Below are 25,114 nucleotides of genomic sequence, written 5' to 3' on the forward strand. Positions count from 1 at the left end.
CGCCAGGAACATGGTTCCTGATGGGTGGGCGGAGATCAGAGTCCAGTTTCTGCCAGCCTTTTCATGGCAGGGATCCTACCAAGAAAAGACTTGAGGAAACCCAGTGTTGGGGAGCCCTCCTGCCCAGCACCTTCAAAATGCGCCCTGTCTGTTACGGCAGACAGTGCACATTCTTTGAGTGCTGGGGGCACCCTCTGTGCAATGACATTGGCCTCAGCTCCCTGAGGAGTCAAGGCTAATGCCGTCACATGGTTTCCACTGGGTTGATGGGTGTAAATCTCTGATTTCAGAGGTTTCTGTCTGTCAGCCCAGTGGAAACCTTGTAATAGGGCCAGGGTAGAGACTGCCAGTACTGCGGCAGTCTCCTCTCCACGAGTCTGGAAGTCTGGATTTCAGATCGCCAGGCTTATAATGACACCCAAAATCTGCTTCACAAGATCAGTACGTTCAATGGACTTTCCATGAGCTTATCATGGCCTTCAAACATAAAAACAGGTCCTTTATAGCAGATCAAACACCTGAATATAACAATAACTAACAGTTTCTTGGCATATCCACATTACAACAAACACCAGCCCTGACAGCAAACCTAAAAATCTCAGTCAGTGACAATTAGACTAGGCTCCATTAAAACTGACCAACTTTTTTTTTTAACTTAGAACATAACCTCCTGGACCAATACACTCTGCTCTTCCTAAAAAAAAAAAAAAAAAAACACAAACATCCCTAGAGAAACAAATAATTTGTGTCTTAGGATACCATAAACAGAAATGTTAGCTACCCATCACTCTGTACAAGAGTAATAAGGCCATGATCGACCTTCAGTATGCCTCTACCATGTGTCGGGATGTTAACACTACCACCATGCCTACCATCTCTGATGTGAACAACACTACAAGCTAACCCTCTATCACTGTTCCCCTTACTCTGTTATCACCCAAACATCCTTTGTGGAATGAAACCAAAGAAAATAATGTCACTAAAATCATAGTAGTGAAGACCATAACATTGAAGAGGCTACTGCTATGGCTTTCCTACACTAGCACAAAATACTCCTTCTCTTCACCACCTTCATTCTTCAGTACGGTCAACCAGCCTCATGGTCCAGTTCTCCTAAAACTAAAGGACATCACACAAGCAGAAACAGAAGGACTCAACTATCCATAGGCATGATTCTGATGAGAGATGTGATTACCACTTTCACTATTGCAGTTACTACTGACCTGAACACATAGCTCTTATAGGTACCCCAAAATGAACTACTTGACACTATAAACCTGAGTCACTGGCAGACCACAGTCTCAATTTCACTGTCACACACACATGCTTTCCTCTCAGGGACTGACCTACCTTTGCACTCCTTTTACAAATTACTTGACGTACTTACTTCTGAAAAACCAGCATTAAAACTAATCCTAAAATTTCGGATCATTTCTCCATGCACATTACAACTAACACACACCACACACTTGAATATTCTGTGATGATAGATCCCACAACACATCATGTTATCACAGTCTCCAGAGCTAGATGTCCCAACAACGGTCAAAGATTCTTCTGCTCAAGCAACTTCAGAAGAATCTCCTCCTGTCAAATCAGTCATCGAGTATCTTCTTACATTACATCAAAGCTGAACTCCTGAACTGTGGTGCATGGTTCCGCTCACTTGCCAATCTGCTACCTTACCAGTAGGTTGAAAGGTCCTCTACAGGGCAGAAAGCAAACATTAGGGGAATGTTTTAGTTCACAAGCAGTCCTTTAAATGCAAACTGATTAATAGTGGACATGAAAAGCAGTGCCTAACAATAAACTCACCGTGAATTTTTGTACTAAAAGTTTTTATCTCATTATGCACGCAGTTATTGAAAATAAGCGTTCTAGAAACAGATGTGGTGAGTCACTTAAAAATATAAAATGGAGGTTTTATTTGACGAAGCACAGCACTTAGCTCTTCCATTGAGAAACATGCAATGGGAGGTGTAGTACTATGAACACTGTTGTAAATGCTGACCTAATTAAACTTACATTTTCCCTGCTTCTCAACCAATTACAATTTTACTCCTGATTTATCTTCCACATTTAAATTCAAATGTAGAAATCACATGATTTATTTCCGAAGTCCACGGGAAGTTAGCAAGGTGCAATATACTAGATTATGCCTGTCCTGAGCCCTGTTCCCAATTCCCTCCTGTGGCTTGTCAATTACTCCCATTTCCCACACTAGGTGAAGACGTTTAACATGTATGAAGAGCGTGCATGTTGAAAATGTTCCTAGCCAATTGTGTCAAACACCTCATTGATTGTATAAGCCAAAATCTAAAATAGCTTACCCCTTGCTACGCGTTCAGTGCAAAATGTTAGACTTGATACAGACCTTTCAATGTTATTTTCTTTATTTTTAAAATAAAAATAACGTGTATTCAGATTAAAACTCCATGGTCAAGACTGCACAGTTCATTTGTGGTTCCCTAACGTATACTTCGAAACATAGTTGTATTTCCTTGAATTGATGCATGTGATTGGCATTGTTATACTAGCTTTGTCTGCCTTAGATAATCACAGACATTCATACCATTTTTTGTTGAATTTAGAATGAAAACATTCTACCGCTCATTTAATATGTGGAAAACGAATGCGTCTTGTAAAACAATAACTTTTGTCTAGCTTTACACTTCCGAAATAACAATTACAGTCTACATGTACTCCAACCTCGACTACCAGTGCTATCATTGACAGACAACAAAACTGAAGTCCTCTTCAAAGAAACAATTGTCAAAAGCCAACATCTTCAAAGAAGTCATTATCAGAAGTCTACATATTACCTGCTAACCAAGCATCCTTATTGACACCCTCACAGATGACAACCTTGTCAATAACTGTCCTGTTTTTTTGTTCTACAGACTCACAATACTTTGCATTAAATAACCCTGTGATCTCACAGATAAAAGTTCAATACAACTCCCCGTACACATTCTATAAAACAAGAAAGAAAATTGGGGAGAAGCAGGAAAAGATGAAAAAGGAAGAAGGGAACAGTGAAAGAAGAAAGGGGGCAAGAGCAAGACTTGAACAGAGAGAGAGAGAAGACAGGGGCTGGAAGAGCAAGAAGAAAGACAGCACCCTTTCTGAGGCTTGATCTAAACATGTTGACCTTAATATTTGTTTTCACTCGGTTGAAAGGGATCATAATTTTGATAACCCTGAGGAAGGCAGTAATGCCTTTATTTCCAAATACCAACACGTGCTCTCAACATTAATGTACTTCGTAGCTAATACTTAGAATGGCATAGGTAGATTCATGTTTGCTGGTTTCTTGACAGATAATGTTGGAAGACTACTGTGAAAGATTTCCAGTTGCTATTTCCCAACAAACCCCAAGAACACATCTGAGTCTTAAGTCAAAACACATTCTCATAAATAAATATTCTTCTGCTTCCCTCTGCCAGTGTCCACATAATAGAAAGATAGCGCTTAGACAACTTTAGGAAATAATACCTCTACTGGTGAAAGCTCCATACTTAATAGATCTTGAAAGGGAAATATGGATTGTCCCTGGAGCAGACACAAAAAGCTAATTTTAAAAGGAAGAGGTAGCATCACAGTTCGGGTCTGACAAATCATGACTTTATTATACTGTTTATATAGATTAAGGGCCTTATTTAGACTTTGTTAGGTGCAGGACATTCACAAAAAAGTGAGAGATGTCCTGTTAGCCCAATTTTGAATCTGAAGTGTCGTTATGTACTCTAAATAGGTTGGAAGGGACACCCACCACCTGTTTGGCATACAGCCCAGATCTGCAAAATTCTAAATACAACTGTCAGTGTAAAACAAATGTTACAACTAAAAACATTACAAGGCCCTGAACCTTGCAGCATATAGATCTTAAGCAACCTCCAAATGCAAAAGCCTTACAACGGATGGAATGACCGTCTAGAACACCTGTTGGATGCACAAGCCTACATCCTGGATTTTCCCTTTGATGGGAAGGTCATAATCAGCAAGCACATCAACAAAGCAGTTTAGTTGATAAAGACCAGGAATCCTGGTTCAAAATTCACCCAGAGCTCTTTAAGCAGAAAAGGAGATAAGTTGTACAGAACAAGCTAGCACAATTGTTCTTGACATCTTGAGTTCTTATTATTTACATTGTGAAGATGTGGATATTTCAAGGCACCACAGAGACATCATAAAGGACAGCAAGGCCCTCTTCTACCAAAAAGATATCTATAGTCAAGTGGGAAATTCCCTGCAAAATGTGCAAATCTGAGGTACTTGTCCATTGTTCCCTAAACTGTATATGTTACTTTGATACGTATTACAACTAGCCTGTTCAGACCTGAAATGTTTCTCCATTGAAGTACATGTTGTGGTCATTTCAAGATACAAGAGAACCTAAGGCCATGTCAGTATTCTCTAAATACATATTTAAAAAGTTTATACAATAGCATTTTAAAACCTTTCTATCAGTCATGAAACTCATTCCCTCCCCGTCAATGCAGCACTCTGCACTGGAGTTCCTTTTGTGCACATCTGCCAGTCAGCAATTTGGCAGACATTCCACACCTAATTTGGAATGTATGTGGCACAAGCAGTGCTCAAGAACCTGTTAAGTTGAATAGAGCTGATTTCCACCTTCCCTGTTCTCTTTGTACTGCTTAACAGCCTTAAGTCAAGCATGCAAGCCTGACAGATCTAATGCTGGAGATGTTTAGGTTAACTAAATGTGACCAATTCTACAGCTTCGCTTTCTTTCATGTGTCTTTCACTTCTTCCCTTTTTAGGAGGCCATACATAATCCCATCCACTCCTATGCTTTTAAAATTTTAAGTGTGATAGCATCTAGGAATCGCAGAATTGCAGCACATTCATCTCAGTGCCTGAAGGGCAGACTATTCAATTATGTAGATAATCTAATAAAACAATTGTATTTAACTTACCTAAGGCCTAAAGTTGGTACATTTTTCCATTAGTGTTTCATAAATTATAGTAGTGTAAAATGCCGTTCCTGGCCCATTGTTGAATTACTGCACAACTTTTTACAAATATTGTTAAGCATAATGCTAAGGTCAGAATCCATGTCTTTCAGTACTCTCATTTAGTATAAATTCATCATAGCCTAGCGGTAATGCCTCACGACATGTAATAAAAAATGTGCAAATCACTGTAAAATTTGAAGCACCTGGCTTATTTCCAATCTGTGTAGCCATTTAGGCTTCCGTTCCCGGTTATCATTTTATTTGTTGCCAATTGGCCTTCGCTAACTCTGTAAGAAGTCCACTTCCCTTCTTTGATGTTAATCTCATGCAAGCAATCAGAGTACTAGTAGGTTTTTTATGACTTTGTCATTCATAATTTCAAAAAACAAGTTTAATTTTACCTAATTGATGGGTGTCCCTAATCATGACACTAGCATTTGGCAGTTACATACAGGGTGGAATGCAGCTGCCAAACATAAGGCCAGTGCTTATGTGGCGTACTTCTGACATGTGCCTTTCATATTGCTCTTCCTGCTTTAATAGGCAGCAATTTCTCCACTGATGAACACCCTGAAGGTTTCAAATAAATATTAATAGCTTACCTTGTCATCCATTCACGCTTACTTCAGAAAGGATTGTCAAAATAATTTCAGTATGTATTTAGACCAGTGGTTCTTAACCTTTTGACTTCTGTGACCCCCCCATTTTATTATTACTGAAACCTGGGGACGCCCACTGTATCATTATTAAAATCTTGGGACCCGCCCTCCCCCAGACTGAGTCCTCTTTGGAAGCCAGGGGCGCCAGCTTAAAAACTTTTGATTATTTGAACCTCAAAACAATACAGAAAAAAATACAGAAACAAGCATTCATCAAACACATATGCGAATGATAATATCTTATTTTATTTGAAAACAAATATAAATTTTAAATATTTTATAGGAAGGTTGGAGCTTTTCTAAATTCAGTTGCTCACCCATCGTCCAACCTGTATTCTGTTTGATGCACCTGCACTGCTCCCACAAATCAATCTGAGGATACAAATTAAGTTTTTAGCCTCCAATTTCAAATTCCGTTACACTTACAGTATGTTTTACATTTTTCAGTTGTATGTTTAGCCTCTTTATTTATGTGCATTTCATTAATCTGTTAATATTATTTAATTTTCTAAGCAGTTGCGGGCCCCCTGATGAGGCTTTGTGGACCCCCAGCGGTCCCCGGACCACAGGTTGGGAAACACTGATTTAGACAATTGACTGGTTCATCATATAGCCTTCATAGTATTTCGGAATTTGGTTCCCTGTACCATATTTTCTCTTAATTTTCTTTTTAATTAAGTTGATATCTATGATTTTATCAGTGCACCCCCATCTTGATCCATTTCAGACACTGCCATCCAGTGTATAGTGCTTATGACCTTCAGGCTGCAATACGTGTAACTTTTCTTTTCCTAGTTGTTCCCATTTGGAGAACTGATTTTTTTTTAATGAATTCCTAAAGCTTTATCAATTTTTATATATTTTTTTGTTAATCGGAACATGAGTTTGTTTAAAATTAAAAGAATAAATCTACTTTATGCTATCTATTCATAATTACATTAAACATGTGTGACAATATCTAGTTTTGCTATTTACAAATGTTTCTTTTCTAGGAGTTCAAGACAATATCCAGAATTTTGGCTCCTTGGAATATTGGATAAGGTTAAGGGTTCCCATGGATCAAGCAATCAGGCTGTACAAAGAACGGGCAAAAGCTTTGGGATATCTCTCATCCAATATCAAAGAACCAGAGTCAGCAGTTCAGGTAAAATTCAAAAATAAGGATTCCATTTTTGTCAAATCGTCACGTTTTTATTTGGTTTGTTTTCATAGAGACAAAGAACTCCGCTTTAAGGGCAGCCCTTTTGATATGTGAAGCTTAATTATTTAAAGTTGCACCGTCACACATCTATTGGCATCAAGCACATTTCCACTGAGGACCTTTCATCGAGTTGATTCAAACATTGAAACCAGTTGTGTGATGTGTTGCAGGCTTATTACTTTTTTTCACAAACTTCTTTGCATTCCTGGATGAAATTTAGGTGCTCCAAAACGTCATTTTGGGTGTACATTCTAGGACTCTAATTGACAGAGTCTCAGATAACTACACTGACAAATGAAACTTGGTACTAAAGGCAATTAGTATGGTGGATTGTGTGCAATGCAAAGTGTACAGGGTGTATCAGTGATGGCTGGGCATTAAAAAATGTAGTGAACATCCACTAGCTAGTGTGGGTGTTGTTAGTAAAACATTTTAGAGAATATTCCTCACCTAGAAAATGCTGGGAATGTAATTAATGGTAAGTGTGTTTCTGAAGTGGGAAAAGAAGTGATAACCCCCAATACTTTGAGTGTGCCTTGTGCAAAAATGTGGAGTTGCACCAAACTACCGTGTTTATTCATGTGTATTGTCTCCCAGACTTCAGGAGTAAATTTTGTGGATGAGCAATAGGCATGAAAATGCAAGATTTGCCTGTATTGCTATGTATGCTAATGAAGATCTTCTGTAAGTCACCAGAACAGCAGACTTATAAGATTCATAGACTTATAGCTTTTGCCTACCTTTTTGTGACTTATGCCACTATTAGATGCTAAAAAGTGTAGCAGTTGTTCTTGCTCATGTATACAAATGTGATTTGTGTAAATACAGAAGCAAGAAAAAGGATGCAGTTGGTGAGACTTACATTTGACTTTACTAGCATAGCTGTCAAGTCAACGATGGTAGTTTCTGTGGGAGCCTTTCAGTAAGACCTATATCTTATATCTTTTTCCGGAAAGCTTGACTGACAACTTGCACATAGTAGGGTGAAACTCAAAAGTTAGTAAATTTCTGCCTTGAAAGCCAGAACTTATCAAACCTTTCTTGTGTCAGTTTTCTGTATTCACCTTCCCCCAATTCCCATTTAAGTACAAAAAAATAATCTTAGATCCCATTGACCCTTGCTGTGTCTAAGGAACATGGGGCAGTTTCCCTCTGTCCTTTTTATGTTTCTTCCCTCACTTTGTCACTTTCTCTCTTTGTGGTGAATAATAAACACTAGCATTTTAACCATGGACAAGAAATGTCGGGGAGAGGATACCTTTTAATATTTTGATTAATTTTTGTGTCTAAGACAAAAAACTGAAAACACTAAATAGAATGTGCAGAAAAGTGCAAGTGTCCAAACAACCTACCCACAATAGCATAGCGGTTGATATTTAATACAGTCTCAACCTAGTTCTTATCCAGATGATTAAACTATATTTAATTAGTGAGAACTCCTTCTAGTTAGAATGAGCCCATTAAGCCAAGGTAGCGTACCCTACTTCTTTATAACCAGTGATCTCTTTTAATATCTTCATGCTGGCATAGGGAGTAATCAATAAAGTTCTTCTAACTAGCTTGGTGTTTTAAGCCTTCTTTAAAAATTAATTTTGATACGTAAGAGTAATGTATATAATGGGAGCTTCCCTGGTAAATAGCCCCTTATTACATGTACTTCAACGTTAGCACTTGTGAATAGGGTAGGGCAGCAGTGAACCTTTGCCACCAAACGCAATAGCAAAATATCCTTGCTACTCAAGCATTCAAGAGCCAGAAGCCAATAGATGAAGCCTACTTCGAGAACATAATAGATACCAGAGAGCTGCAACACAGGGAAGTTGGTTAGGGACTTTTTAGAAAAACAGGATGCGGTATCAAAAATGTGATTGTGAATTCATTTGAGAGTTTGGCTTTAAACATTGCTGCAAAATGTAGGTGATATCCAGCCGGGAAGTACTTCTTTTTTAATTATCAAGGCTTAACATTCCCAGCAAGTACGTTTCACAATATCTCATAAAATTCCAGTCTTTAAAGCTCTTTCAAGACTTCCTTCCCTTCTTCAGCAACAATGTTCTTCATTTTGCAGTAGCATTGAGTACCTTGAGATGGGGGTAAGTAGAATTCAAGCACTGATTGTTGATGAGTACTGTACTGCATTTCATGGCAACAGTACTGATCTGCTGAGGAGGTGTCAACTTATCAATTAAATCAAGTCCTTCCTTTTCACCACTCTTTTAGATAATTGTTTTACTATCAATCAATCAATCCTAATTGTTTCAGCTATAGGCCTTATAATATGGCACCTAATACATTTGTTTTTCATAAATATTATCAAAATGCATATATGAGGATTATCTATGATCCAGAAACGTATTTCATCAATTAAAAAATCAACTTTATATAAGAAATCACAAGCAAGATTACTACCAAGCACTTTCACAAAGTGCATCAGTACAATAAATAAATTTACATCCAGAATAATTCTGTTAAAACGGTCATCAAGTATTATTTTACACAACATTTTATTTTGTAACCTAAATAACATATATACCAGGTGCCTTGCTGCAAACCAATTGAACAATTTTATGTTTTGATCCATAGCCATAGTTGCATTGAGTTGATCGTAATTTGTTAGATGCTAACAGTGCATATTCAGTGTGTATGACAGTAAAACAAAGTACAGGTGTACATATAATTCAAACTGCATCACATAGCAAACCAATTAAAATGCTGACTTGCACTGCACAGCTAGGCCTTCTCAATAACTCCAGGGCTTACTTTAACAGTGGCTATTACCTTTCTTATTCATGGCCAGACTACCCTGAGGTAAAAAGCTATAGAATTAAAAATGTCATCATCTCTCCTAAGACAGAAGGCTAGAACAGTACTAACAGAGCCAACCTTATAATGCCTGGGTAAAGCCGTCCTTTGTCCAGCAACATATTTTGTGCAAAAGGCACATATATTTGCAAAGTTCACTACTCCCCCGAAAGTTGTGCACACCTGGTGATATATTCCTTGGTGGGGAAAATCGGTAATCTGAACTTCATATAGAGTGTGTTTTTTCAGTTTATGGTAGATCTGGTCCAGGTAGGTCTTCCTACTTATGCCTATTCACTGTCAAAATAGTCACCCAATATGCTACCTTGTCTAATGGTAGCAAACTGTAATCCACTTTTGAATAAAATAGTATTCCTTCAAGAGCTTTAATGCATTGCACCTTCCCTTACCTGCAATGGTCCATAGATTCCCCACTTGTAGATTACACATGTAGGTAATATCCAGCCCAGTACTCCTTTTTTACAATAGTATGGCTTAACATTGAAAGCAAGTTGGTTTCAGAATTTCTCATAAAATGCCAGCCTTTGAAATTCTTTGAAGACTTATTTCACTGTTTGAGCAAGAGTGTTCTTGCTTACCTGGGTAACTCATTGACATAGTGAGGCATTCTCCTTCATTTGACAGTTGCATTGACAACCTCTGGGGGGGGGGGGGTAAGTAGACCTCAAGCACTGTTTTTTGATGAGTACTGTACTGTGTTTCATAGTTACAACACTGATTTTCTGTTGAGAGGTGTGTCAACTTATCAATTAAATCAAGTCCTTCCTTTCCAGTGCTCTTTTAGATTGTTCTTTCACTAACAGAAATGCCTGATCATATTAAGGAGGTAATCTAGACCTCAGTGGATGGTCCACCATCCATGACAGTGAAGGTCTTTTTGTAGTGGATGCATTGTGCACAGCAGCTATCTTTCTGTGTCCCCAATTGGCTAACGGATTTTCTAAAAAGAACTCACAAAGCAGACGTTTTTTTAAAGAAAAACAAAAAATGGCAGTGGAGTAGTCTCCCTGAATACCTGGGCCTTTGAATAATTACCAAGCCCTAGATAGGGAAGCCAATCATAACTGTGATCCAGTGGCTCAATGACAAATTGGTCCTCAGGTCAAGGGTTTCCAACAACAGGGCCAGATAAGGCTCACCATCCAAATCCTTTTGTTCCCTCACATCTGAATGAGGTGAGAAACTGCAAGTTTGGTGAGCGGGGCATCTTCCATTATTTGATGTATGCCACTTATCCACCAAATCTCAATTGACAGGGCAGGCAATCTTATTTCCTCAACATATGCATCTTTTAATTTTTGCTGTAGCTGCAAATTTAAAGTCATGTCCAAGCAGTCATTTCAGAGGATTCCTTAACGCTACAGGCTGTGTGGCTTTAAAGTTAATAAACAGGGGTCCCTAGAATTATAGCCCATTTTATGGCTGTGTCATCTACCCATTGAAATAATTTGTTTTATCAGAAATGTGCTTGTCTGCTACCCAGTGGTCTGTCATTTTTTGTGTTTAAATGCTATTGCTCGGAAGGTAATGAAAGAACTGTTGCTCTTGTGAGGTAAGGATCACTCCATATGGCCTTATTACAAGTACCCCAATTTTATGAGAGGGTAAAATGTCCCTTGGGTAAATCTGCTATTTTATCTTGGTGTTTGATCCTTGGGGGATTTTGCCACCTGTTCCTAGTTTCCAAACCTAGAATGTTGGAAAAAATGCAAATTTTACCTTGTTCTGACTTTTTTTTATCCTCATATAGAAATTTGCATGAGGTACCGGGGCTGCGCATGTGAAGGTGGGAAAATCGGGCACAACTCTGAATACCATGATTGGGTTCACAAAGTTATTCTGGTATTCCCGCCGGAACTAAGCTGTGCACCTTTCCCCACTGGATTTGTGTTGATACTGTGCTCCTACCATTCATGTGTTCTGCTTGAAATATGTTTACAACCTAGTAAACGTATCAGAACCCTGAATTAATTATACGACGGACGCAGACGAACTGCTTTAACGACCATCTGTAGACCATCCCGTATGGGCGGTCTGGGCGCCCCTGACTTCGAGGCATACTACCTGGCAGCCCAACTACAGTGGGTGGCCGGCTGGCAGGTGAGCAGAGGACACCTAGACCTGTGTACTGCCCAGGGAGTAATAGATACGGCATGGATTGCGGCACGTATGGCAGGCAGGAAAATAGCCCTTCCTGAAAACACCATAATGATAAAGGTCTCATTGGCATGCTGGAAAAGGTGTACGAAAAGGGTAGGAGTGGGCCCGCCATATTCTCCAGCTCTGCCGTTGGCGGCACTGGCGTTGGGATTCGGGGGGAAGGACTCGGAAGAACTGGGGCTCGGTCCTTGGACTGGTGCGGGGATTGAGACAGTGGGAGGACTCTTCGAGGAGGGGGTGCTGAAGGAATTCGCTGACTTATTGTTGGGGGGGGTTCCCCGGGGTCAGTTTTTACTCTTCAGTAGGCTAATACACACTCTGAAAGACCACTGGGACACGATAAACGCGGAGCCCACTACCCACAGGGTGCTGCACCTACTGCTGACATCGGGGGCGGAGCCTCATATGGTCGCCAGGATATACCGGGCCCAGGTGGAGGCCATGCTAGATCCTTTACATTCCTTGAGAGAAAGGTGGGGGAACACGATAGGGAGGGATTTGTCTGGCTCAGAATGGAACAAAGCATTGGCTTACCCCTGGGTGATTTCGCGTAACACACGGTTAAGGTACATTCAGTACAATTACCTCCATAGGACATACCTGACGCCGCACCGACTATTCCGTATATACGGGGGCACCCCGGGGACATGCCCGAGATGTCGGGGGGGAGATGCAGACTTTGATCATATGGTGTGGGGGTGCCCGGAGCTTCAATTTGGTTGGAGAGAGATGACGACTATCTTATCTCAGTTACTAGGGATAGAACTGTTGCCCACACCAGATCTGTGCTTACTGGGTCTTAGGGCGGCTGCGCTACAAGGGAGGGTGAGAGGGAGATTACTGGACTTGGCCCTAGCCCTTTATAAAAGATTAATTGCGAGGGGCTGGAAGGCCCCAGGCCGCCCCTCACAGACTGACTGGAGAGGTGATGTTTTGAGATGGTCTAGGGCTGAGCTGCAGGTCCTGAGGGCGGAGGAGGCCAGGGGAATTCAACAGGTTCCTATCGCCCCAGAATGGGAAGATCTGGTGTCGAGCTGAGATGGTCTATGCAAGAGTGCAGCAGGCCCCGAAGTTGTAATAGGAGATGAGTAGCACACTCTAGGAAGCTGACACAGTGGGGAAGGTTCCCAAATAGGGGCCCGAAGATGACCAGATTTACAAATAGAACACACTGACTGATGTAGTATGGAAACACACGACTAGCAATTTCCTACGCCACCAATAGAGGGGAGAGATGAAGAGAGTGGATGACCGCCTCTCTACGCGCTGGTGCGCCCTGGGCTTGGCCCTCCTTCCCATGTTCCTATGTTTCCGTGCCTTTTTATATCATCAGATACAAGTCCCACCCACACAAAGCCGTTACGTTGACCACTTGTTCCTTGGTCCATTCACTTTATTTTTTTTCTACTCCTTTTTTTCTCCCTCCTGTTGGTTTCTTATTCAAGCTATGGATTAGAACGCAAATAAGTTGGTTGCTGACTCACGTGATTCAAAATGATAATGCAGAACAGCGAGTAACATAGCGCAGAATGTAAATGTGGTCAGCTCACTAGAGTCCGGGACCAATGAAAGCATGAAGGAAGCCTACAATACCTAGAATTACAAGTAGTATGTATCATAAATGTGAATTGTTTGAGAGACATGTATAATGAATACGAAATGTTACAACGAGAGAGTAAACAGATGTAAGATAACAAAATGTTAATAAAATATATTTAAAAAAAAAAAAAACTGAATCAATTAAAACGTTTCTGTGTAGGACTAGAAAGTGTTGTTTTCTAGTATACTAGTTGTTGGAAATGGCCCATTTCTGCAGGGTCATCCCCAGACTTTTTGCCTTCCTCCTCCTCTTTTTCTGACCCTGTTTGTGTTGTCTTTAGAACTCTGTGCACTTTTTCACTGCTGACAAGAGCTTAAGTGCACAGGATTTGTGTTTAAAACATGGTAACATTGACTTCTCCATGATTTGCATATTAGATTTACTAGTAAGTCCCTTGTAAAGTGCAGTATGTGTGCCTAGAGCCTGTAAGTCAAATGCTACTAGTGGACCTACAGCACTGGTTGTGCCACCCACTATAGTAGCCTTTCAAGCATGTCTCATGCCTCCCATTGCAGATCCTGTGTGTGGAGTTAAACTGTCATCTCGACAGGTGTATCCATCTGCCAGGCCCAAACCATCCTTTTTATTACATTTAAGTTACCCCTAAGTTAGGTCCTGGTAAGCCCCAAGGGCAGGGTGCAGTGTATTTAAAAAGTGGGAAATGTACTGTTAAGTTTAACATTCCCAGGTAGTGAAAAACTCTTAAATTTGTTTTTCACAACTGCAAGGACTATCTCTCCCATAGGCTAACATTGAATGTTACATTGGAACCTCTTCTGAGTGTAATTTCCAATTGGGAAAACATAGTAAAATGGAGTTTGATGTCTCTGGGCCCGCAGTTTAAAAATACATCTTTTGGTAAAGCAGTAAATGCCTGATACCGAAAAATAAGTGCCAGCCCTCAAAAATAGGTGCCGTGCCCCACCACCAGAAATCACCGACTCAAATTATGCACTGCCTACTGCTAGTCTGGAGCCAAGGCTAGGTGTTGCCGAATGATGCCTCAGGATCAGTTGGTTGCAATAAAAGGTCCACCACTTGACCGCTTCAATTCTTATTGCTGTAAAAGCACCGAATATTGAAATGATCCAGCGAGGGAAGGTAAGGATAGAAACAGCAGGGAAGGAGACCTAAACAGGAAACAACACCATCAGCTACATAGATTACCTTTTTTTACCACAGATATGCAAAACTCTGTCTCATCCAAATACCTGTAACAGAAAAGACCATCCTTGTCTTAAGGACGTATGTAATACATGCAACTCTGTCCTAGACAAAAGACAAAATTTGAGGTCGCTCTGCATAAAAGAAAGTTACAGGGAAATAATAAATATATATATATATATATATATATATATATATACACACACACACACAAACACTCTTCTCTCACGTCTTTAACCACATTCAATAATGTAATTTTTAGTCATAACAGAGATATTTGTACCCATCAGAAAAATTGTATACATCAGGCCTCACAGGGGAAGAGAATGACACCTCACTCTATGAAGCACCCCCTGTTAAAATGACAAACATGAAAACAATATGATTCGTTTTTCCTCTTTTAGAAATGCTCTCTCATTTTCCATCAGAGCACAAACAGGAATATATATATATCTTTAAAGGATGTACTTTCTTTTGTGCCAATGCTATTTAATACACTTAATTTGCAATTTGCTTGTGACCCAAAAAAAGAATATGTAAGCTCAAAAATTGAAATATGTAATTTGGAATGTTCCATTGTGGGTAATCCAGCCAATGTCACGTAGAGTTAGATTTGATAACACCAACCAAAATGCACACTGTTGCCTCAGTAAGTAGCCCTGCTGTTAGTGACACATCGTGAAGCCCAAAGTCACCTTCAGCAGCCCCTGATTATGACAACCACCAGGAATAAAGAAATAAATATGCACCACGTCTCCGACTGAGACCCCGACCTTGCCTCAGAAAACAACATGGTTGCCTTAAGATGAGAAAAACAAAGTAAAATGCAGCATAGCAGAGATGCCCTCAGGAACGGCCAAACCACGCTTACCCCTCACACACTGAAGGAAATGAAACAAACAAAAACAGATGCAGATATCAGAGCTTCCTTCCCGCACCAACCAGCTTGCAGAGTTCAACTTTGCATAACGCTGAACGCCATGAATAATCTGCATCACGCCGCTGTTGGAAGTTTGTTTTATAGCCCTGCCTGTTTTCTCTACCAATGGGACAGTCCTTGTGAAGGACTTTCGCACAGCTTCCTTGGGTTTGTGGTTCTTGAAGGCTTGTTCAGTCTTGAACCTTCATTTACGTCATTTCCTTTCTGCTCTGGGATTCATGAGTGTTTTCTGACGAACACATGCAACGTTAAAGGTACTGATTGGATTGGACATTATACTGGGTTAAAAGGGAACCTTGTGCACTTCAGCAAATTCTTTTGAAGTACGCCTGCATCAAAGGCCTTTTTGGGTATAAGTACAGGATCTCTGAAATCATATACTAAGAACACTTCTGCACTGAAGACATTCTACCAGGAAGAAGGACCGCTGTGCTGTCAGGAGGGACTACCACTTTGCTGTTTGCTATGCTGTGTTGGCCTCCTGCCTGCTACTTCTTGCGCTGGAGTGAGAGGACTGAAGCTACGCTCTGCATCCTGCAATCAAAAGGTTCTCCAAGGACCTGACTGAGCTTGCCTGCTGTTTCTGAAGTCTCAGGGATATCAAACACTTCACCTGCAACTCGCTACCAGTACTTGAACTTATCTGCTGTGAGTTCTGCTCTGCCAAGTGGTGCCAAATCCAGTCCTGGGTCCTTGGAGGTGAATGTGGTGCTGCAACACAAGAAATGACGCAACAACACTGGCGCGTCACTTGGAACCAACGCATCCTGCTGCCGAAACGCCGCTTTGCCGCTGCCTGCACCGAAGCGGTAGACACCGCTCACCGACTGCGCAACGCAATGACCCCGACTTACAACACAGCCCCGGCTTGGCCGATGACGCATCAGAACCAGTACTCATCACTTATAGACTGACGCATCAACGACTTTGCCCGATTAGGAAATGACGCATCGCCTGCCAGCGCTACACATCCCCTTCTCTGGATCAGTGCATTGTTACAGAGCGTTGACACAACAAAGGTCCTGTCAGCGGGTCTGCGTGACTCCTGTACCCGTCCCACGCTCCAATGCAGTCGTACTTTACTTCTCTTCCAGGGGATCCTCATCAATAGTCATAAACATTGAATATTCCCGCCCCCGTGCGGGGACCCCGGAGCATATATATATAAAATACATACATATTATCATGTGTAAAACAGCGATGCAGGCTATAATCATAAATAGGCTAAAATGCTTTATTTCTATGCAAGTTTTTTTTTTTTTTTATATTATAAAATCACAATAGATCATAAATATCTACCTAAGCCCCAAAAACTGGACTTAGGGAAGTAAACAGCAGTAAATATCAGAGAAAAATAGAAAAAACCACATTGAAAAACAATGAAGCATTCTTAGCCAATAGGCTGCATGCAGGTTAACACAGGAGAACCATAAAAACGTTGGCACCGTGCCTTTAAGACCCTGAGCACCTCCAGTATCCCACCATGCCTCAGGGGTGAAGGGAAGGTGACAGTTGGTTCACAGTTAGGTCAGTTCTTTTTTCCGGCTTCTTCTGAGAGGATCCTGGAGCATTGAGCTCTCAGTTTTTCTGAGTTTTTCTTCAGAAAAATCCTTAAAAAATAGTGTTTTTCCTGTTTACTCGACAGATAACATCTTTTGTCTGAGTTTGGAAGTCTTTTTGACAGAAAATGCCATCTCTTTTTGTAAAATGTCCTTCTTGTGGGAAGAAGAAAGCCCAGTCAGACCCACACTCTCTGTGTATTGTCTGCCTGCCACAGAGTCACTGTCCTGACACCTGCAAGTATTGTAAGAACATGTCAAGGAGGACTCTCAAAGACAGAGAGAAGATCAGGCTACATGGGCTTCAGGAGAGGAAAAAGTCAACATCCTCTTCACTTCCCAGACCTACAACAGAAGGAATGGCCCGATCGACGTCGACAGGTAGGATTGTGCCTGTTTGTTCTCCATCGACGTCATCGGCACCACCGTCTCACCGGCATAGATCGCCGTCGACGGTGACCAGACCGACGTCGAAGGACAAGGCGTCGAAGCATGGACACAGGGGTACATATCCGTCGACGGCAGGCCGCCGTTCGGCGTCGAGTCATCTCCGGCGCTCCCGTTCGCCGTCGAGAACGTCTCACCCCTTGGCGTCGAAGGACACGACACCAAAAACACCACGACGGCATGAACATCCGCCGTCGACCACTCGCCACTCAACGTCGAGACACACGACGGCGAGTAGGTCCAGGTCCTGCGATCGGCGTCAAGACATTCAACGTCAAGGCCTTCGACGTCAAGACCTTCGACGTCGAGAACAGACCAGCCATCGCAACCTTCGACGTCGAGGATACAATCGACGTCGACACAACCTTCAGCTGTGTCACAGGCAGTAGAACCAGCGGACAAAGCTCCCTCACCGGTGGTCTCTATAAGGAGTGCATCATCCCATTCCAGAGCGGGCTCATCGGGGCATGTTTCTCCCATCACTCTATCACCCAGATGGTTAGAGAGCCTGAATAGACCGGCAGCATCCCCGGATTCCCAATACTCTAGGATGTATTCTCCTACTGCCTCATTACCGAGAACGCCATCGCCTACAGCTAGAGCAGGACGGGCTCGTTCTGCTTCTCGTCAGCCGACCACAAGACCTGCACACTCGGCTACAGCCTCTCGGAGCAGGTCCCGTTCCCGAAGGAGAACCAGGTCGCGAACACCACGCAGAAGATCACCTTCTTGGTCTTCTTCAGGATCGTCTGTTGGGCGCTACTCCCCCACACTGACAGATTCTCCACCTGCTAGGATTTCCCCGGTGGATGATATCACCACTTTTAATGAGGTTCTTCTAAGGGGAGCGCAGAAGCTAAATATTGAGGTACCGGAACCGGCCACCTCATCCTCAGTTATCTTTGAGACCCTACAACACAGATCAGTCTCAAGAAAACTGCTGCCACTAGTACCGGGTTTGCTGCAACCTACTATGGACACTTTTCTGTCTCCAGCCACTCTCAAGTCTGCCCCGGCTAGGATTCAAAAGAAATACAAAGCTCCGGAGCAAGATCCTTTATTCCTGCGGAAGGATCCGCCACCGGACTCTGTGATCTTAGCCGCAGCCAGAAAAACACACTCTGTGGCATAATCTTCCACAGTCCCCCCGGATAAGGAGAGCAGACACCTAGACTCCCTGGGGAGAAAGATGTGCGGTACGGCGGCATCTGCTATGAAGGTCTCCAGCGCCTCAGCACTTCTGGGCAGATATGACCGCTCTCTGTGGGACTCACTCCACAGATTTACAGAAAAGTTGCCCAGGGAAGATAGACAGGACTTCCAGGAAATCTTGCAGGAAGGGGGCCTAGTATCTAACCAGGTCATCAGCGCGGCGGCGGACGGGGCGGATTTGGCTGCGCATGGGTATGCGCACGGAATCTGCGCTAGGAGGTCTTCCTGGCTACGGCTCACGGGTCTGAAACAGGAAGCACAGCAACGCATTTTAAACCTCCCATTCAGCGGCAATTCGTTGTTCGGTACCCACGCGGATGAAGAGATGGCCCGAATGAAAACGGAAGTGGACACGATGAGGGCAGTGGGCCTGGAACGTAAGAAAGACTTCAGGCGGAGGTACAGGCCGTACGACAGACGACCATTCCAGCAGAGGGTTCAAACCCCTCACTGGTCTCAGAGGCCACAACAACGACAGGGACGTCCCCTGTTTCAGGCACGTAGACCCACAAGAGACCGAGGGTCAAGTAGACCTCAACAGTCTACAGCAAAGACACCAACAAAGCAATGAGGCATTGCTTCCCTCAACATTGTGCACCACTCCGGTGGGGGGAAGTGTTACGCATCATCTTCACGAGTGGCACTCCATCACAAAAGACAAATGGGTGCTCAATATTGTCGAACATGGCTATTCTCTCCTTTTCAAAAAACCTCCTCCACACTTGCCGCCAGCAAGAGGTTTTCCTTCTCATCTCAGCCTGCTACGCAAGGAAGTTCTCGCACTCCTACAAAAGAAAGCTGTAGAAAAGGTTCCTCCGGCACAAAAAGGAAAAGGGGTGTACTCCCGTTACTTTCTGGTGGCGAAAAAAGGTCAACAGGGCCTCTTCAAGCCAATTCTGGACTTACGGCTCCTGAACAAGTACATAAGAAAACAGAAGTTCAGGATGCTAGCCCTTCACCAGATTGTCCCGCAACTGCATCAGGGAGACTGGATGTGCTCCATCGACCTACAGGATGCATATTTTCACATCCCAATAGCATCCAAACATCGGAAATTTTTACGTTTCCAGATAGCGTCACAGCACTACCAATTCAGAGTCCTTCCATTCGGCCTGAAGTCTGCACCCCGAGTCTTTTCAAAATGTGTAGCAGTGGTAGCGGCACATCTTCGAAGACAAAAAATATTCGTCTACCCCTACCTGGACGACTGGCTAGTGAAGGCCTCCTCTCCGGATCAGGCGAGAAAACATCGAGACATCGTACTAAGAACTTTCGAGTCTCTAGGTCTTCAAATCAACCACAACAAGTCAACCTTGATTCCAACACAAAACCTCCACTACCTGGGAGCGGTACTAAACACAGAGCTCCAAAGAGTGTATCCTTCGGAGGAACGACTTTTATCAATCCACAGGAAGTGTCAACAACTATTAACAGCCGATGCACCTACTGCTCGTCAGGTGACATCTCTTCTGGGCTCCATGGCTTCATGCATCTTCATTGTCCCGAATGCCAGGCTACGCATGAGGCCCCTTCAGGAGGCATTAGAGAACAATTGGAGCCAAAAGACTGGTCACTGGGAGGACAGAGTTCGACTACCAGCAGTGGCTTTTCAATCACTACAATGGTGGATGCACAGACCTCACCTGTCGATAGGTTCTCCGTTTCACCAGACAATTCCAGCCGACTCTCTGGTAACGGATGCGTCTCTTCAGGGTTGGGGTGCTCATCTGGGTTCCTTCCAAGCTCAGGGTTTGTGGTCCGACAAGGAAAAGAACTATCACATAAATCTACTGGAGCTCAGAGCAGTCCATCTGGCTCTCAAATCTTTCTCTCCATTGGTTCAGGGGAAATCTCTCCTAATTCAGACAGACAATACAACCACGATGTATTATCTGAACAAACAGGGGGGAACAAGATCACTACCTCTGTCTCGAGAATCCCAAACGATATGGCATTGGCTCCTGGCCAGGGGAATGTCTATCACAGCGGTACACCTGCCAGGTCAGCAAAACGTAGAGGCAGATTTCCTGAGCAGACATCTAGAAGACGCGCACGACTGGGTCCTACACGACGAAGTCGTCGAGGACATCTTCGGTCAATGGGGTCGACCCCAGTTGGATCTTTTTGCAGACGAAACAAACAAGAAATGCCCAGACTTCGCATCCAGGTTCTGCCGTCCGGGATCTCAAGGGAATGCCCTGTTGATCGACTGGTCAGGGACATTTCTCTACGCCTTTCCACCGATTCCCCTCATACCGGCAGTAATCAACAAATTTTACAACTCCAGAACCAGAATGATTCTGATAGCGCCACAATGGCCCCGCCAATTCTGGTACACGGACCTACTCAACTTATCGGAAAAACCTCACAGGAGGTTGCCGTGCAGACCGGATCTCCTGAGCAGAATGGAAGGCAGAATCCTACATCCCAACCTTCCCTCTCTGAGCTTGACAGCATGGCTCCTGAATTCCTACAGTATGGGCACCTAGGGCTCTCACAGGAGTGCATGAACATCTTGAAAGAGTCAAAACGACCTTCCACACGGCGTTCTTACGCTTTTAAGTGGAAGAGATTTTACATCTGGTGCTCTCAACAAGGTATAAATCCCATACGAGCTCAGGAGGACGTCATTCTGTCCTATTTGCTTCATCTGGCGAAGTCTGGTCTGCAGGTATCTTCTATTAAGGTTCATTTGTCTGCAATTACAGCGTATCGTAAGTCGCCTTCTCAGGAATCCTTCTTTACGATACCTGTAGTCAAGGATTTTTTAGAAGGCTTGGAAAAGGTTTTTCCTCCCATTCGGAGACCTTCTCCTCCATGGGAACTGAATGTAGTCCTGTCAAAGCTTATGGGCCCTCCCTTTGAACCTATCCACAAGGCCTCTTTACAGCACCTTACGTGGAAGACGGCTTTTTTGGTGGCCATTACTTCAGCGAGGAGGGTCAGCGAAATTCAGGCTCTGTCTTGCAGAGAACCGTACACGGTTTTTCACGATAATAGAGTGGTTCTGCGAACTCACCCATCTTTCCTTCCGAAGGTGGTGTCAGAATTCCATATCAATCAGACTATATCTTTACCGACTTTCTTTCCCAATCCGGAGACTCCGGCTGAGAAAGCATTGCATTCTTTAGACTTGAAAAGAGTGCTGAAATTCTATTTGGACAAAACAAAACCGATTAGACATTCTAACCATTTGTTTCTAAATTATGGTCATTTAAGAACAGGAGAGGCAGCTTCTAAACGAACGATATCAAGATGGATTGTGTCTTGTATTGTTAACTCTTACCAACTGGCTAATAAGCGATTACTGGCTAGGCCAAAAGCGCATTCCACAAGGGGAAAAGCGGCTACTGCTGCCCTCCTTAACAATGTACCAATTTCCGAGATTTGTAAGGCTGCTACATGGAAGTCTGTGCATACCTTTACTAAGCATTACTGTTTAGACTCGGATGCAAGAGCGGATGCCCAGGTGGGGCAGGCCTCTCTTAGAAATCTATTTGCATGAATATATATTCTTTCCTGCACTTCTTTCAGACAGTCCGCAGAGTTTAGGGATGGGCTTGCTAATCTATTCAATGTTTATGACTATTGATGAGGATCCCCTGGAAGAGAAGGATTAGTTACTTACCTGTAAATCCTAGTTCTCTTCCAGGGGTATCCTCATCAAAGTCATAAACAACCCACCCTCCTCCCCGGACTCAAGTCTCCTAGAAGTGCAGGACAGATTATCTTTCTGATCAGTTACACAGATTGTCACCGTAAAAAAGTACTGACCTAACTGTGAACCAACTGTCACCTTCCCTTCACCCCTGAGGCATGGTGGGATACTGGAGGTGCTCAGGGTCTTAAAGGCACGGTGCCAAAGTTTTTATGGTTCTCCTGTGTTAACCTGCATGCAGCCTATTGGCTAAGAATGCTTCATTGTTTTTCAATGTGGTTTTTTCTATTTTTCTCTGATATTTACTGCTGTTTACTTCCCTAAGTCCAGTTTTTGGGGCTTAGGTAGATATTTATGATCTATTGTGATTTTATAATATAAAAAAAAAAAATAAAAAAAAAAACTTGCATAGAAATAAAGCATTTTAGCCTATTTATGATTATAGCCTGCATCGCTGTTTTACACATGATAATATGTATGTATTTTATATATATATGCTCCGGGGTCCCCGCACGGGGGCGGGAATATTCAATGTTTATGACTTTGATGAGGATACCCCTGGAAGAGAACTAGGATTTACAGGTAAGTAACTAATCCTTTTGGATTTGCCCTGGTCCAACACAACCAGATAGCTCTGGTTGGAACTATTGTTTTCCAAGCACTGCATTTTGATTTAACCTATAGAAATTTGATTTTTGTCATTTTGGCCTTGTTTAACTCTGATAAATGTTGGCTATTTTCCTAAACTGGTGTGGAGTCCTTTTGTGGTGTTTTCACTGTGTTGCTGTGTGTGTGCACAAATACTTTACACTTTGACTCTTTAGTTTAGCCTAACTGTTCTGTGGCAAGCTCCCAGAGGGTGAGCACAGGTAATCTTTTAGTGTGTATCTTACTTGCCCTGACTAGGGTTGTGGTCCCTACTTGGACAGAATGCAAACCTCTGTCAACTAAAGGTCCAATTTCTAGCAGTAGTATTATACAAATTCAGTATGTGATCCTCCTAGTATCCAGATTGTCTCCAGGGTGGGTGACCTCCAAAATGAAACAAACTGCAAGAAAGTTGAGGCAAATGTTTGCTTCATTGTAGCCACAGGAGTGTGCTGCTTTTGCTTAATAAAGTTATTGAAAATGTAACTCTTAAAGGGTTATCAAGAACCTCTTAATCAACCTGAATGGAAGTTCACAACGCATTGTATTTGTCGACTATTAGTCTGCAGAAGAGCTAGTTCTGTAGGTAAGTATCTCTCTCTAATTAAGAATCTGTATCCTCAGTATTGTGTGATAGTTATAGATTAGAGGTGAGCAGTACAGTGAAGACCATTTTGGGGTGGGATTGGGGGGGTTGCAATCAAATATCATGATCCCACCTATCGTGCTACAGACACATATGTGAGCGGCCTCTGCCAATCTTTATTCAAGTACATCTTGGACTCAAGGACTGTATTAAAATGAGTGGTCATGGGAGCTAAACATCCTAGCATTTTCAGTGTTCACAACCATTTAATAATTGCTCTCAATACACCAGTCATAAGATCACAGCTGTCAGTAGCTGTAGGTTTGGATATTTAAATCAAGGGATCTGGTGTAAGACTTGCTTGGAGGCAGGCCAACATGGAGGACACTCAGCATCCTCTCTTTTTTTTTCCCCTCCTTTAGTTGGTAGATGCCTGTCTTAAGCTGTGTCTTCTGAGATTGTGATCAGGGAGTTCATGTAGCTGGGGAAAGTATTTAGGACTCACCTAACAATTTCCTGAAGACTTCAGAAAGACAGCCATCATTCCTGGTTTAATAGCTCATGTAGAAAAGTAACCACAGCTGTGCATCGCCCATCATCACCTTGGGATAGGCATGATATTGCTACATGCAAAGTGGAGAGGAAATCAGAACTGCGGAGAAATAACTGGGATAAGCTGTTTTTTTGTGTGAGACTAAGAACAACTGACTGTTCTGGGATACTGTTAAAAATATTAAAGTACCTAACAGTCCTAGGAATAGGTTTGCCAGTAATATCACACCAGACCAATGATTGATACATTTCAAACAAATATGTGTAGGCACGTCAATTAATTGCTGGTGAACTCCTGCCTAACTTTAACCTTAATATCGCGTCCATCCAGCTTAGATCTCCCACTTAAGCACCTGGACCTGACGGGGGTCCAGTGGATCTTTATCAATCTAATCTTGATCTGTGGGGCTCGCTTCTAACCATTTGCATTAATAATGGATCAAAGTTTAGTTTTCCCCTGTCATGAAGGACAGCCATCATTAAAAAAGAGGGGTCGCCATGACTTCAAGTGCTATCATTCAATCTCCCTCTTGGACAGTATACTGTGAAGATCATTGGCTGAGTTATTTTAGTGAGGTTAACTGAGTGAATTCTGGATGCTGGCATACTCTCAAGGGAGTAGTACGGGTTCAGGGCTGGGCTGGGAACGATGGGACAATTTTAAATCACCATCTTTTGATAGGCAAATACAGGGTTGCCATCTACCTAGCCTTTGTGGACCTGTCTTGCACTTTTGATAGTGTAGTTAGATCAAGGCTCTGGGCTCTACTGGGGTCTGTTGGGGTAGAAAAGGGTCTGGTAGCTCTCTATTATAATCTTACTGCTTCAGTCATATATTGCCCTAATGGAGAATGTACTGAGTCTTTTGGTTTGGGCTAGGGGTACGGCAGGGATGTTTTCTTGCCCCAATTCTTTTCTTACTAAAT

At 42.6% G+C, this 25,114-nt stretch overlaps 1 protein-coding gene across 4 annotated transcripts in view; it reads left to right on the forward strand.

The window, feature by feature from the left end:
- RPGRIP1L (RPGRIP1 like) overlaps positions 1 to 25,114 on the forward strand; it is a 687,119-nt gene that overhangs the window by 372,345 nt on the left and 289,660 nt on the right. For all 4 annotated transcript variants that reach the window (XM_069216318.1, XM_069216317.1, XM_069216321.1 and 1 more), the window contains exon 16: positions 6,631 to 6,782. In XM_069216318.1, coding sequence (XP_069072419.1) covers positions 6,631 to 6,782 — 152 coding nt within the window. The remainder of the gene's footprint in view (positions 1 to 6,630; positions 6,783 to 25,114) is intronic.

This window comes from Pleurodeles waltl, chromosome 12 (assembly GCF_031143425.1).
Source record: "Pleurodeles waltl isolate 20211129_DDA chromosome 12, aPleWal1.hap1.20221129, whole genome shotgun sequence".
Taxonomy (NCBI): Eukaryota; Metazoa; Chordata; class Amphibia; order Caudata; family Salamandridae; genus Pleurodeles; species Pleurodeles waltl.